At 31.3% G+C, this 16,013-nt stretch overlaps 1 protein-coding gene and 1 long non-coding RNA gene across 2 annotated transcripts; both read right to left on the reverse strand.

Annotated features, from left to right (window-relative positions):
* Window positions 1-1,753: 1,753 nt before the first annotated feature.
* LOC133677706 (uncharacterized) lies at window positions 1,754-3,278 on the reverse strand. The gene is made up of 2 exons (XR_009835821.1): window positions 3,175-3,278; window positions 1,754-3,092 (listed from the first exon to the last, which is right to left on the reverse strand). It is a non-coding gene; the product is annotated as an uncharacterized LOC133677706 (long non-coding RNA).
* An 11,085-nt stretch (window positions 3,279-14,363) lies between these two features.
* LOC133677088 (serine carboxypeptidase-like 45) lies at window positions 14,364-15,442 on the reverse strand. The gene is made up of 3 exons (XM_062098925.1): window positions 15,071-15,442; window positions 14,788-14,904; window positions 14,364-14,684 (listed from the first exon to the last, which is right to left on the reverse strand). Exons 1-3 carry the CDS (start codon window positions 15,089-15,091, stop codon window positions 14,535-14,537), a joined length of 288 nt encoding a protein of 95 aa, XP_061954909.1. The 5' UTR covers window positions 15,092-15,442; the 3' UTR covers window positions 14,364-14,534.
* Between the last annotated feature and the right edge of the window lie 571 nt (window positions 15,443-16,013).

Consider the following 16,013-nt stretch of genomic DNA (forward strand, 5'->3'; position numbering starts at 1 on the left):
GAGCAGTGTTCTGTCCAATTCTAATTCTAGGGTTCTGAGTTATGGTTAAATGTCTGTGGAGTCTGTACGATATTATGGTTCTTTTTGCTTGAGATTAAATTTGAAATACACTGTTATTTGGTCACTTCTGGACCTTATTAATGCTGAGACCATGGTTCTGAGGGCTTCAATGAGCACTTCACTTTTTCTAGCTTTTACTCCATAACCTCTACCATAAAGAACAAGCCATGTAGGGGACCTTAATTCAACTTCCAGGTCTCAATTTATCAATGGCTCTACAGTCTGTATTAGGGAACGTTTGGTATTGCGTTTGTACCTGCGTTTCGTTAAAATTTGATTTTTTTTTTGCTAAAATTGAGTGCGGTTTGTACTTTTTAGATCGTTTTGATGTGCTGATATCAAAAATAATTTTTAAAAAATAAAAAAACATTATTGACATGTATTTCGGCACGAAAAGTTATTTGAAATGCACCCACAACCACACTACCAAACATGCTCTTAACCAGGACAATGAAAGGCAACAGGGACACAATTTTTACAAGAGGGCTATCTTCTTTTTTTTCTTTTTGCCTCTTCACTACATGTGCCTTGTGTTTGAAAATATTATAATGTATTTTAAAGTATTTTTTTTGTTTAAAAATATATTAAAATAATAATAATAATATTATTATTATTTAAAAATTATTTTTAAAATCATACTATCAAAACAATTCAAAAATATAAAAAGATTAATTTTAAATAAAAAATTAATTTTTTTTAAAATACAGTTTGCTTTTGAATTTTTCTCTACTAACTAATCATAGACTACAAATTTAAGAGGAAAAATTAAAAAAAAAAAACACAACGTAGCCCCCAAGAAATAAATGTCATGTATGATGTAAAGATAGACATGCCCATCCAGTCTTTCTCATGTTCATGCCAATGTTTCTCTCCTTTTGCACCTCCCCTTTTGAAAAATGTTATTACTTTCCATCTTCTAGGTCTCTTATAAGCCAACTTTATCTTAGATTGTTTAATTTTTTTACTTTTTTGCTCCCCCTTTTTGCTGTAACTGTGAATGGGAATCTTGCAAAGTTGCACCAACTAAATCACTTTGCATTATGATTAGTATTACTATATTGTTGTAGGGAATCAGGCCTAAAGCTTTGATGTAATGGTAAAATTCTTCATCTTTCCACTATGAAAAGATTAGTGAATGAGATTATCTCTAAATCTTTTTCATAGCCCTACTGCAATGATCCTGCTAGAAGTACAATTTTCATCTGCAATGAATCAGTTTTAGTAGTTTGTGTATTATGTGTACGCATATTGAATAAACAACTGGATTGAATAGGGCTTGAAAATTGGAGGAAATTACAAAACATTACACATGAAATAAGCTAAACAGGAATGGAAATGGGTTAGATTTTCTTAGAAAAAAAATTCAAGAAACGGGAGAGATTTTTGTAACACTATGCAGGGAAGCAAGAATGCTGTAGCCCGCAGGAAGAAAGATTGTTTATGTTTATAAAAGGGTAAAATCTCCATTACATAGTGGACATAAGGCTGGCATAGGGTGAATCAACACCAAAACTAGGTGGGGTCTGCTACATAATTACTCAAGACAGAAATTGAAGGTGAGTGGATGGTTGTATACGTTTCTATCCTACCACTTGTACTCTATGATTAACTATCTCTGATAAAAATTCCAAAGGAATTTAAGGCTCACAGTCCTGCCATTTCCTCTGCGTTTGATCCAGCCAAGATGAAATAATTCAAAGAAATGGCCATTGGTGCAGGCATGGCATGAGTCATTAATGTTTGTACTGTACATTAGGATCCACCTTCCCATGCCAAGTCCTGGAGCACAGTTCTTTTGTGCATGCATACATTATACATACATACATACATACATACACTTGCATACATGTGCATGGTCATGCACGAGCAAACCCTGTATTGCTTAGTGCCTAGAGCGCACACAAATTTCTCTTTTAAAGACGTGCTAAATCTAAGATACCTAGTAATCTGAAACAGTGTAAAGTATAGTATTAGACCACCGCAACACGGTTCCTTTCCCTTTTCAGCAGAAGCAACAAACAGCACTAATGGCCACAAGCCAAGTCGCAGCAAATCTGGAAAGCAGGTCAGAATTTACGACACCAACAACTCCATTGATGCTTCATGAGTAATATTTGCAAGGAGTATTAATTTCTTCTTTTATAATTTTAACAAATATAAGTATATTTCCTCAACCAAAATATCATACCCTAAACTCTCATATACATCTGTAAGACTACTTGAAACATTTACTGTGGAGATTTCCAGCAAAAGCTTCAAAATGTTCAGAAAAGGAAGGAAAGCAGAAGAAAGAAAACAGAACAAAAAAATCTTATAACTGAAACGGAATTCAAGCTTGGTGACGACTAGCTGTAATAATAACTTATCTGTTGTGTAGAGGATTTGGTCCTGTATAGACTTTCCTCTTCTCAGCACCAAAAATTTCATTACCATCTTTATCTGCGTTTCCTTTCAGGCCACCGATATTATTAGACTTGGCAGGATTGTTCTTCAGCTCAAAACTAGAACCACCTCTGAAGCTACTAAACTTTCCATACCCAACAGCATAACATGGAGTCTCTAACGGTGACATTATCAACAGAAGAAGAAGATATAAGCAAGCCAGCTCTCTTCTTAGAACCCCCATTTCTTTCTTCCTTGTAACCCAATTGATCATGGCATGGAAATGGAACATAAACTAGAGCTGTCTTTTGTCTCTCCTTCAAAAGCTGGAGGTGATGAAGCAGTACTTTAAGCAGGAGCTCGCTGTGAGAGGTGACTGGAGATGGGGATTACCCTCCTTTTCTTATGCTCTTTTTTGGGGACGGTCCTAATATCATATCAACTTTTTGGTTGTTTGTTTAGAAGCCTAGTAGGGGTTTGAAGAAGAGGCAAGTCAATGTAGGGTGGTGAGGGTCAAAATGCATAGGATTTGCTGCCTGGTCTTAAAATACTAGAAATAGTATAGGTTTTCAAACCCAAGACTCAAGAGGGTTTTATTGGCAACTTGTTTTTGCTTACCGATTTCAGAGCCCAATTTCCGCTGAGAAAAGCTGTGCAGGTAGCAGAAGGTAAAGATCTGAGAGGGAAAGAGAAAGAGAAAGAGAACGAGAAAGAGAGGTTCAATTTCCTAACCTGAAAGTGAAAGCTTTCCCAATGTCTCCTCCTCCAGTCTTTAGCTGTCTATCCTTGAGAGTCATTACATATAATCATTTTCTTGGACTTTTATTTTCCTTCGGGCCTACTTGGATGTGAGAATATCCTTAATTTCAACATTAGGTTACGTATCGCCCCGAAGCTATCTACTTGCCTTCCCACAAAATCATAGCATAATTAGTCATGCTAATTTCATCGATTATTCTATTTGAAATCAAGTTTAGATATATCTTATGCATTTAATAAATCTATCTTCCAGATATATATGTTTAAATCTAATGGTTTTTTTTTTTGGAAAAACAGTTTAAATAACATTGAATGCTTGGATTGGTATCAATAAAAAGATTAATAACATTGAAATCAAAATCATGTATTCAACTCCTAGTAGTTTCATTGTTGTCTTCAATAGTGACTAATTATCCAAAACAATATATAAAAAAATCTTTTTAAAATCGAGAGTTTGGTATTGGTAATGGGATATAAATTATTTTTTAAAAGTATTTTTTATTTTAAAATATATTAAAATATTTTTTTTATTTTTATATTAATACTTCGAGATTATAAAATATATATTAATATAAAGACAAAAACTACACAAATAAATCAATAAATAAATAAAGTTCTAATATATACTCGTTTGGAACTTCAAGCCAATAATAAACTCAATAAAGTCAAAAGAAGAGGAATAAAACTTAGTCAATGACATAATTAATTCATGGCTACATGATTTGATAAAAAAAAGTACAAGCCATTACCTAATTGAATTTAAAATTTATTTAGCTCTAGACTGATCCTGAGTATATACCAAATTCTTTACAATGTCATCCTTCAAGTATATACCAAAATCTTTACAATAATAAAACGCATATATACTATTAAATTATTATTTTTATAATGATTAAGACAGTAGAGGTAGTAGGATATAAAGATGTGCGAGGTCGGTGAATATCAGAATGCATATAGTGATCACTTTTTTTTAAAATGAAAATATATATTTTTATCAACTTTTAAATTTTAACTGAAAAGAACTAGATATATTTTTTCACTCAAATAAAAAGGTGACCCATGACTCTTGATGTCATATTTTTAATTTATTGATACCTTGTAAATCTCACTAAGAAAAATAAATAAATAAATCTTTTCTAGTTTCATCGATCACCTTTTTGTTACTCCCAGTTATGTGACCTGTCAGATATTTTTATTTTTTATGAAAATATTATACATGCAAGTTTTTTTAATATGTTTTTGTAGTTTAAAAAATTTAAATTCAAATTAAAATTTTTATACATACATACAACCAAATAAATTAAGAATTATATGTGTAAATAAATAAATGAAAAGTCATCAAAGATACCTAAAAATAAAACCACCCTCTCTCGTCTTTTAATCTTGGATAAAAAATAACAAAAATAAATTTTTATATCAAAATTAAATTAAAAAAATATTGAGGTGCTGAAATTATATAATTTGAGTGATTTTTAAAATTTAAGAATTAAAGTGCATCTTTTACAAAACTTATAACATGTCACCCATGCTTGGTTTTTTTTCATTTTGGTCTCTTTTTTTTTTAATCTCATATTTTCATAAGAAATTAAAATTAATTTTTTTCAATTAGAACTAAATTGCTAGAAAAAATTGGAGAATCAAATTAAAAAAACATAAAATTTTACAAATTAACGGTAAAAGTTTGCACAATAAAAAAAAACTGCCTTATTTTAGAATAATACTTAATTGTTTGTATAGAAGAACTAATAAAGAACTAGTTGTGTTGCAGAAATCCATCTAATGAAAACCATGGTGTTTTAATTAATTTGAGTCACCTCATTTAATTTATAACCTGTATCTTGGTTTAGGTTATAAATTGGACCGGGCCAAATTTAATGACTTTTAAAATAAAAGGATGGAGGAAATGAAATAAATAAGGGATTGGCTAGTTATTTGAAATAATGTCAGTTAATTCACTGCACACATCTTAATTAAAATCTTTCCTTGATCAATAGTCCTGTTTTCAAAAAAAGCCATAAAATCTTAAAATTAAGATCCGTACATGTCTAGCTAGGTACAATTGCAAGCATATACATATGAGCTCAGGAAAAAAAAACCCTTTCAAATGTAAGGACGGCGTCCTGATCATGGATCTCCCATCCAAAATTTATTTTGATGTTCGTATTTTGGCTAGAACATGCAAACTAAGCTTATGGACCCTAGGGTGGTATACACCAAATGCATAATCAGTAGATGAAGCACACGAGTACATTTCACAACACAATAAATACGTCATGGGGACCCTTCTAGTTTTAATTTTTCTTACAAGCATTTATTTCTGATTTGATTGATTTACAGTCTTTTCTTCAAAAGAAAGGAAAAAGAAGGGGAAAAAATCATAAATTTAGACCCACCACTTCTCAAAGACTGAAGGATTGAGCTGGGTTTTGAGCAAAATGATAACGGGGTGGCATCACCTTATATGACAAGAAGTAAAGATGTAATCAGTGGTGGTGTATTGATAAAAATTTAGAATAAAAAGATTTTTTTTTTATTTTATTTGAGCATCATGGTTGCTTATATAATGACTACTAAAAACTTACATGATCATTAACTTTAAAACTTGTAGGATTAGTCGAGGTACATGTAAATTAATCTGAATTCCCATGTTAAACTAAAAAAAAACCAACAACAAAAAAATCCTTCAAATGAACAATGTGGCTATGAGTACATGCGGACATGATTAGGGCAAAGAATGGATTGCTATGCAAGCAAATATATATTGTTTTTTTTTTTCCAGTGTTTTTCTTTAATCATGATGCCCTTTTCCCCCTTGGTCAAAGTCCTGCTCCTATCATAATTGGAAAATAACTGCTACATTAAATTTCTCCTCGCCAATGATGCTCATAGAGCCCATATAAAACTTGCTTTTTTAATATTGACATTCCTCTCTTTCACTTCTGTTGTGTGTCTGTTTACCCTACCTGTTTTCTTACTTTTGTTCGTTGCACAAATCAGTCATGTAATAGGGCCGCTCCATGATTTGCTAAACAAGTGCCTGTTTTTTTTTTTATATAAAAAATATGTAATAATAATGATTATTTTTTATTTGGTTTGATTTGGTTTTTACCTATAAAAATAATTAAATTAAAATTTTATAAAAATAATTCAACCACAACCGAATCGAAATGGATTTCAACTGACCGGTTTTAGTTCGGTTCAGTTCAGTTATTTTATGTTAAAAACAAAAAAAATCTATATTTTTTTTTGGACTTTATGATGAGCTTATAATTGATGTTAATATTGTCTAATTTTGTTATAAGATTCCATAATATATTTAATTTTTTTACCACTAAATATTCATTTATATTAAATTATTAGTGCCAATTTTGTGTTTATTAAATTGTCTTGCCACTAAATTTTTATTTATATTAAATTATTAGTGTCAATTTTATGTTTAATATACTGTAAGCCATTCTAATATTTTTTTCTGTTTTGTTTGAGTGGGCAAGACTCTTTTTGTAGAAGAATTTAAATAACAGAAACCAAGTTAAAATTCAAACAAAGTATTGTTGTCAAAGGGGCTTAAAACAAAACAACAAATAACCTTGTCATAAAACACTTCATGCCAAAAAAATAAATTTTATTGTGCACATCATCCCAATCAAGAAACATATCAAGAACATTGCATTTTGATTTCTTAATACTATTGACATCAAAACCTGAAATTCAAAATCTAGAATTATAACATGATAAATTAAATTAGAAGATATAAAAATAAAAATAGTATTTTTACCATATGTTTTCAATAAATGCCCTAATTTTTGAATTAATTATCATTTGTTGCTAGATGTAACTTTCCATCAAATTCTACAAGATAAAAAATTAGACATGTTAGATTGAAAACGCGTTAATTAAATAATAAAATAAAAGGTGTAAGTTTAAAAGAAAAATTACTCGACTCAAGGTTTTCGAAGGTTTCAAAATCATTCATCAAGATTCTAATATCAGATGGAATTGATACATAATGCAACCAGTTTTGAAAAAAATGGATGCTTGAATTGTTGCTGGAGATAGAGAATTTCAAAATTGATCGAGTATATGATCGCCTGTGTTAAAGGCTGATTCAAAAGCTACTATGGATATAGGAATAGCTAGAATATGTTGTGCAACCTTTAAAATTTTCTTATATTTTGAAGTATTATTCTTCCACCAACCTAAAATATTTAACTTATCATCATTAAGATCCTCGTAACCATCAACCAAATACATCACAACATTATTTCTATTTTCCACACTATCCTACTCCTATAAATGCCTTTTAAATTAAATCAAAGTGTAAGCATCTATGTCCGTATCATCAATAACATTAACATCTTGTTTATGCTTATTATTATCCACCACTTTATCAGCTTTCAAATAAAGCCCATGCAAAATCACCAAAATATCTTTCACCTTATTTGTTTGCAATTATTCTTTGTCATAATCATGCAAGTCATCAAAACAAAATTTCATATATTTCAACTTGAAACGCGGATCTAAAATATTAGCCACTTACAATAAATTTTTTTGATTTACTTCGCAACCTTAATACTTCTCAAACTTTAACATCATATTCATCACCATTCCATTTAAAAGATTATCTCTACTTTTACACAATTACAACAAGTTTGTATGCATATAAATCAATTCATTATAGAAACAATTTGATATGACTTGTAATGAGTCAAAAAATCTTAATGTAGCCATGTAAAAGATCTCGAAGAACTTCACCAAAGTTCTAGCATTTTCTCAATTCTTTAAACTAGGTGTCCTTATGTTTTTTTATTTCCCTTTGAATCAACCTCCAAAAAGTAACTCATATAACTAGGTTCACTTTCACTTAACCTCGTAAACACTTTTTCAAACTTTTCAGCAGCTTCTAACATAAGATAAGCTGAATTTCATCGAGTTACAACATCTAAACATAATGATTTCTTACACTCTATATGCAACTTTTCTCCACACTTTTTAAATGTAAGTTGCCTAGAAGGTGAAGATCTCACAAATTTAATTGCATTTCGAAACTTAACAATTAGAATAATCTTTTTCAATCCATCATGCACAATGAGGTTCGCAATGTGTGCACAACATCTAACATGCAAATGCTCATTTAACAATATATTAGTTTGCTAATCTTTCATTACATTCTTCAAAAATAAAATAGTCACATTATTAGAGCTTGCATTCTCTACTATAATAGTCAAAACTTTATCAATCTCCCACTCTAACATACAATTCTCAATAATTTGACCAATTATCTCACCCGTATGATTGGAAACTTAACAAAACTTTAGAATTATTTTATGCAAATTCCACTCATTATCAATCCAACGAGCTGTTAAAGTTAATATTTTGGATTGATATTCGTGTATTTGTTATTAAGCATAATCGTTGACCCTTAAGAGCTGTCTTCAATCTTTTCTTCTCTTCAATATAAAGTTTCAAACAATCTCTCATAACAATGAAACGAGAAGGAATGCCAAATCTAAGTTGAATGGTCCTAGTAAACAATCTAAATCCTTGACCCTCTACAAAATTAAAAGGCAACTCATTAATTATAACTATCTTTGCTAGTGCTTGTCTACATTCATCATAATTATAATCTATTGCCTTTAGAGTTATCATATTTTGATCTTCTAATTCACCCTTCTCTATCTTAGGTTTTACTACTAAAACTTTTTGTATATTTTTAAATGACTCTACATATTACTTGTGCCATTAAAATAGTATAACATGCATAATATTTTCCGCAATAATTACATTTAGCTTTACGGGTTTTAGAATCACCATCAAGTTTTGTAAAGTGATTCCAAATTTGTGTGTTTTTTTTCCATCATTAATATTTTTCCTTGATGTAAGGATTTGAGGTTGTTTACCTTTATTATTCATGACAAATCATGTAGTGGTTGATTCTGAGTTAATCTTTGAAGTTGAAGCATTGGTTGATGTTGGTAGTACCACTTGATGAAACATTTTGATTTTGAAGGTTTTTTTATATATAATTACCAAATAAAAACATGTTAACAACCATAATTTATATGAGACTTAAAGGTACTAAAATTTAAAGAAACTAATAGTAATAAATTTGTTTATAATATACTGAAAATGATAATAATTCATGCTCATCTTTGTATTATATATATATAGCAAAAAAATATTAAATCCCAGTCATAAAATCTACTTGGATGCATCTATCATATAAACAAACGAAACCTAATCTTTCCCAAGTCTCCTTTTGACAATGCTTTTTTTTTATTCGATTTTATTTCCCGGTTTTAACTTCATTTTATGTTGATAGTTACTTTCTAAAAAAATATTAAATATCAAGAAAAAACCTTCAGAGAATATTATAAAATATAGTTGCAGGTTTCACTAATCAAATATATTATGTATATTTTTAATTTTTTTATTGTCTTTTTTCTTAACGTTTCGCATTATTCATAATGAATTGAATTAAATTAAAATAACCAACAAACCAAACCTCAGCTTCTCCTTGGTAAAAACTTTTGATGGAAAATAATTTCGTCGAAACAAACAAAGTCCTTTTGTTCCGAATTGAATCTTGTCCCATAGCCTAATGACCTCATGATTGTCTATTTCATTTCATATGCTTTAAGGCCATGGGGCATTATTTTGCTGGCACCAAAAAAGAAAGGTTGGGCCTCATTGAATGATGGAAAATGGTGTTGTGACAAAGAGCATCAATCCTGAAAATTTATGATGACCCTTGCTTGATAGGGCCCTCATACTGGCTCGTGTTGATCAAAGAAAACTACTAGTTTTATTATTTTATTAAAGTATTTTTTATTTAAAAATATATTAAAATAATATATTTTATATTTTAAAATTTATTTTTGATATTAATATATAAAAGGATCTAAAAATATTTAAAAAATAATTTAAAATAAAAAACACTTTACAATTATAAAAACAAAGGGACCTTAATTACAAGATTCTCAATTGCCACTAATTTTTTTTTTATCACATGTCATTAGAGTAATCAAACCCAATCTTATCCGCAATTCAATTCAAGATCTAGAATATAGATGAGATGACATGCCTGCGCGCTGCCGCGAGCTTATAAAACAAACGCACTTGATAGTGTTATAATTGTGAACCAGCGATAGATAAGTAATAGAAACTAAAGGTATGATGGAGCAAATATTTCATGACGGAAAAAAAGATTGTGTTGGTGATCAAAAACTTAGAGACTGAACAAAATGATTTGTAGCAATTTACAGTGGTTTGTGAGGAAATATACAGTGCTTTCATCACATCATTTAGCTTTACTGTTAATAAAAAGAAAAAAAAATTACAAAGCTAAATTCTCTACCAGCTTAATATTAAAAAAAAACCCAACAAAGATAATTTTGGAAAGAAAAAAACCCATGAGAAAAAACGTTGTAGCAATTGATAATATTTTGTGAGAAAAACTACAGTGATTTCCTCAATAAAATAAAATAAAATAAAAAATCATTTAAAGAAATACTGTAGCAAACAATAGTGCTTTTTGAGAAAAACTACAACGCTTTCCCCATATGATTTAGATTTATTGTAATTATAATTCTTAACCAACTCAATATTAAAAAAAAATCGACAAAGATAATTTTTAAAAAAATCATATGGGAAAACACTGCAACAATTCATAGTGTTTTAAAGAAAAAAATTACAAAGCTAAATTCTTAATTAGCTAAATATTATAAAAAAAATCGAAAGAGACAATTTTAGAAAGAAAATAACAAAAAAATAAGGGGGGGGGGGAAGGAATCATGTTGGAAACACTATAGCAATTCACAATGTTTTGTGATGAAAGCTACAATACTTCCCCACATGATTTAGCCTTATTTGTAATTGTAATTCTCAAACAGCTCAATATTAAAAAAATAAAATTGACAAAGATAATTTTGAAAAAAATTATAAGAAAAAAAACCATGTGGAGAGCCACTGTAGCAATCTACAATGTTTTGTATGGAAAGTTACAGTGCTTTCCCCACATGATTAAGCTTTATTACAAAGTTAAATTCTAACCAACTCAATATTAAAAAAATAAAAGCGACGAAGATAATTTTGGAAAAAAATATTACAAAAAATGAAAACATAAAAGAAACTGGAAAAAAAAATCATGTGAGGAAAAATGTATCAATCCATAGTGTTTTATGAGGAAAAACTTGTATTTACTTGTAATTGCAATTCTTAACCAGCTTAATATTTTAAAAATAAAATTAACGAAGACAATTTTAGAAAAAAACATAACAAAACAGAAAAAAACCATGTGGAAAAAAACACTGTAGCAATCCACAGTAATATGTGAGGAAAGTTACAGTAATTTAAAAAAAACAAAAAAAAAGGAATGCACTGTGGATGGATTACTGTTGTAATCCACAATGCTTTATATGTAAAGAAAAAATATTCTCCCACGTCATTTAGATATTGTTAATATGATAGTTTAATATAAGTTAATAAAAATTATTATTTTAATTTAAAATAATTTAAAATGATATTATTTTAATAATTTTTTTATGAGAAAATCAAATTATATTTTGATTGAATTACGCGTTAATCAGAAAAGTGTAAAATCCAAGTGAAATTTCTTAAAGTTTAATCTAAAGGCTTCCATTATAACATGGGAAATGAAAAGTGAAACATTCATGTTGTTTATACAACTCCCCTGGTTTTGGAGTGGGTATGGCATTGATGTTTTTATCTAGGATATATTAATTAATTAATTAATTATGAAGATTGAATTAGTTACTATCAATGTAATTAAATACTTATTTCCTTTGCAAATATTTTGCTGGTTTGCACTAATTATTACCCTCAATGTTTGTCTACCATATCAAATAAGCATCGCACATAAGAGATCGTGGGATCACTTGCAGATCATATCAAAGATGGATTTCTTCTATTGAAGACGATCATTAGTCATGATCTTTGTTGTAGGGCTAACCTTAACTTAGGTTTAAGGTGATCAGCTTAAATATCATAACCAGTCAAGCTGTCTGAATAATTCTGTTCTTCTTCAAGGTCTCCTTTATTATTTCTCCCCGTAGTCTTTGCTTTACTAGCTTTGGCTCTCTCTCTCTCTCACACACACAGAGACATATAACACGTATATTTGCATTAAAAATCTGGAAGATAATTAAGTTGTTCCTAACATCGACTCTCATCATCACATGTAGCTAGGGTTCTCGATTGTAGAATTTGAGAATATAGCTAGCTAGGATCATACAGCATAAAATCGCCATTGCATCAAGTGGTTGTTGGCATTACCTGATCGAATAATTTTGATCATTTTTAAGATCGATACAGCGTGTCGATGAATAATTCAATTATTACTCATATTTTTCTCCTTTTAATTAAAAGCATTGAGTGTTTTTTTAGGAAAAAAATTATACGGTATTGATGTTGTCATGAAACTTAGAAGATGTTAGTAGTCCATCAATGTTCATAGCTGAGAAGCAAAGCCTTCTATCTCAACTCAACAAAGAAATAGGGACAATATCCTTATTATATACTTTGTATGAAATTTTATTATTGAATTAAATAGAATTGATGGGTTAGATATATCTATTTTATTTTGTTAGATTTTATTTTAGGCAGACAAATGTGCAGACTCCTGCCAAGTTAAATTCATGGATACGACGTGGTTTCCCCTGCATGGCACGGAGACTGAGGATATGATGTCACACGGATGTCATGTAAGAGCAAGAGGGTGCCGCATTGGAGAAATAAATCATTTTGTAAAATGGGAAGTCAGCTACCTGGAAGAGGGAAACTGTACCATCTGCCCTGCAACATGCAACTATGCATCTATCAATTAAAAAATGGAAATATGAAAGAGTTGATAGAACAAGGACAAAGCAAACAACAAGAAGCCTCCAAATGCAGCTCTATGCAATAGAAGATAGATTGTAAATTCCATCAAAGAAATGCCTAAGCTACCACGTATTACTATATTAAAAGAGAAGTGAAGGACATTGAAATGGGAGCCTGTTTCTTTAGCAGAGTTGAATTCACAGGAGGATAAAAAAAAGCTAGAACTTTGTTGCATCAGTTCTAAGATTTTCTCTTGCCAAATCATCTGCCTCCATTTGGACACATCATGGGCTTAATGGGTATTACAAGCTAGTCAGGTGACACATGAGGTCACTTTCTTCTCCGACTAGGTTTATTTGTTACATAACAACAGAGATAGAATGGTCGACTTGATCAAAATGAACTCCGAGGGTAGAAAATGCAATGTAAACCTTTCATTTTGTGCCCCAATTTTGATAAAGCAATGAATGGAATTACATTATTTCAATAAGAAAGCAAATGGCATCGCAGGAGTACCTGTTAGCCTTGACACTTGAACATGTTAGGAACTGTGATTGATGCCCACAAACAGAACATACTGTATTTATGTGGTTCGGTGATTGTCTATATCCATGGAATAACTATTTTCACTACAATAATAGAGGAGGAGAAACACCTCTCACTCTACTTCCAACACTTGTGTAATTTTGCCTCACATCTCTCTTTTTCTCTGCTGCTACTAAGCTTGCTATTTCTACTGCTGCTGCTAATTTTTGCCCTCACAAGCCCTCTATTTATAGCTAAAAATGGTGGAGCAAGCCTCCCCATTTTCAGTCAACGATGATAGCGCCACCAACTTTACATCAACCATAGTGATTGCAACCATCTTTGACACTTCATTTTAAACATTTCTAGCCACCTACTCTGCAACCATCTTGAACTTGGCAGCCAAAAAACTTTGCAGTAGCCATCTTGTCCATTTGTCTCCATTGCTAACTCCCACGTGATTAATTCTTTAGCTTGCGGAGCTTCATCAAAACTCGACCCCTACACAACCGAGGTGGGATAACTCCAACAATCGCCCCTCACATAACAGGCCCTGGATCGGAAGCAGAGACAGCCCTCTCGTGGACTATTGGGTTAAGACTTGTTGGCAAACTCGGGCTCCGATAATAGTTGTTAGGACGTAGAGATTGGTGCTTAAACATAAAACAATTCGTTCTACTGGTAACCCGATGACCTAGACCCCTTTTCAATATAATTATGCCCTCATCAATGGTTCTATTGGTACTATAATGCAGATTTTTAGATTTTTAATTTGGCAAGGATATTGATTGCAGCACAAATTGGGAAGTGAAAATCTTGACTGAAAGCAGGACTGGTTATGCCAGGTGAAAATCTTGCAACACATCAATAGTTATGCCCTCATCAATGGTTCTACTGGTACTAATGAATTAGTGTTTTGACAGTTGACAAATTGATATGAAATTAATTTATTTATGAACTTGCTCAGTAAATTATAGGGCTTGTGGTAGTTGCTTTCCTTCCAAGAATGCATTAAACAACACAATAGACCTCTTTGGCTGTGAAAATGGAGCTCCATGTGATGCTCCTCTAATGGTTGCAAAAGATAATATATCACCATATACTTGTGTCCACCCAGCAACCTGCGAAAAATATGTATAAAGGTATGATCCCATGGATTAGTCCTTACATCTTTCTTAAAAACATTAATCTGAAATTATGCGCTCATGATGAGGATTAACTGACCTGTTTTCCCTGGAACGAGGTTCTGTAAGGAACAGTTGTGTTCAGTCTCAACCCCTTTACTAATCCATTCACTAGTGTCCTTGTTCCAGTGAGTGGGACGACTGATCTTGATCTCCACTGTAGAAATTTTAGAATGCTATCAGTATTTGATCCCAAACCCAACTTCTTTAAGTCAAAAGGAATTCCTCATCAATCAACAGAACCACACCTCTCCCATAACCATAAACCTAATTTACAAAATAAATTCATACACTAGAAGAGAGAGATTGAAGGAGTTTCACACCTTTCTTTTTGAGCCAACCATCTGTTTGAGAGCCCGAGCTTGATTTCATGGCCACGTTGAATCTTGAACCGAGGTTTGTGTGGGAGGGAGGGAAAGATCCTGAGCCGAAGGAGATGCCTGGGTCAGTGGGTGGCGATGGAGAGGATAGGGATGAAAGAGAGGACTGATTTGGAGATGAAAGAGAGGCAAAAAGAAGAGAGGAATGAGCAAAGAAAAAATGGTTTGGTCTTGTCAAGAACAGTGACCCAATTGTGTGTTTTTATTTTTATTTTTTTTAATTACGAATTCTCTCTTCCTAATCACAAACATTTTATATTGTAGACAAAGAGTCATCCTTCTCTACTTCTAACGCATTAAATCTTGATTTCAATGTCAATAAACAATAGAGAAAGCTCTAGGCAAATGAAGCAAATAATAAGCTATTATTTGAATCCTTAAACTTCAAGAAATTGTAAGACCAAAGGAGAATGAGACAGTCCTCCTAGTTACACACAGTAGCCTCGACAGCACACTCATCATGTGTTTGGAATGGAATAAGGTAAAAGAAGGCGATGCCTGGTAAAAGAAAGACAATCAGGGAGAACTGTTCCAAGTACAGAGCCCACACAACTTACCTACCAGTGTAAAATTAGCCAGTAACTGAGAGCATCAGAGGAACCAAGGAAATAGCATGTGCAGATCAAATTTATCTAGTTGTCCTAAAATACAAGTAATGCTTAGTTAAAGGGAAGAAGATGACGACCTAATGCTTGTCAAATTTAGCCAGGCTTGTGTAGAACTTCTCCAAAAGGTCAGTTTATCGTCATAAAAAAGCTCAGGGTATTTCACCTTACATTGCTCCGGCGAAAGAATATTATATATGTGATCTTTCATCTCTTAATGATCTTGTTGTTGAATTCGATTTTTCTGATTGGATTGAAACAAAAACACTCAATAGAAACTG

The sequence above is a fragment of the Populus nigra genome, chromosome 17 (assembly GCF_951802175.1).
Source record: "Populus nigra chromosome 17, ddPopNigr1.1, whole genome shotgun sequence".
Classification (NCBI taxonomy): domain Eukaryota; kingdom Viridiplantae; phylum Streptophyta; class Magnoliopsida; order Malpighiales; family Salicaceae; genus Populus; species Populus nigra.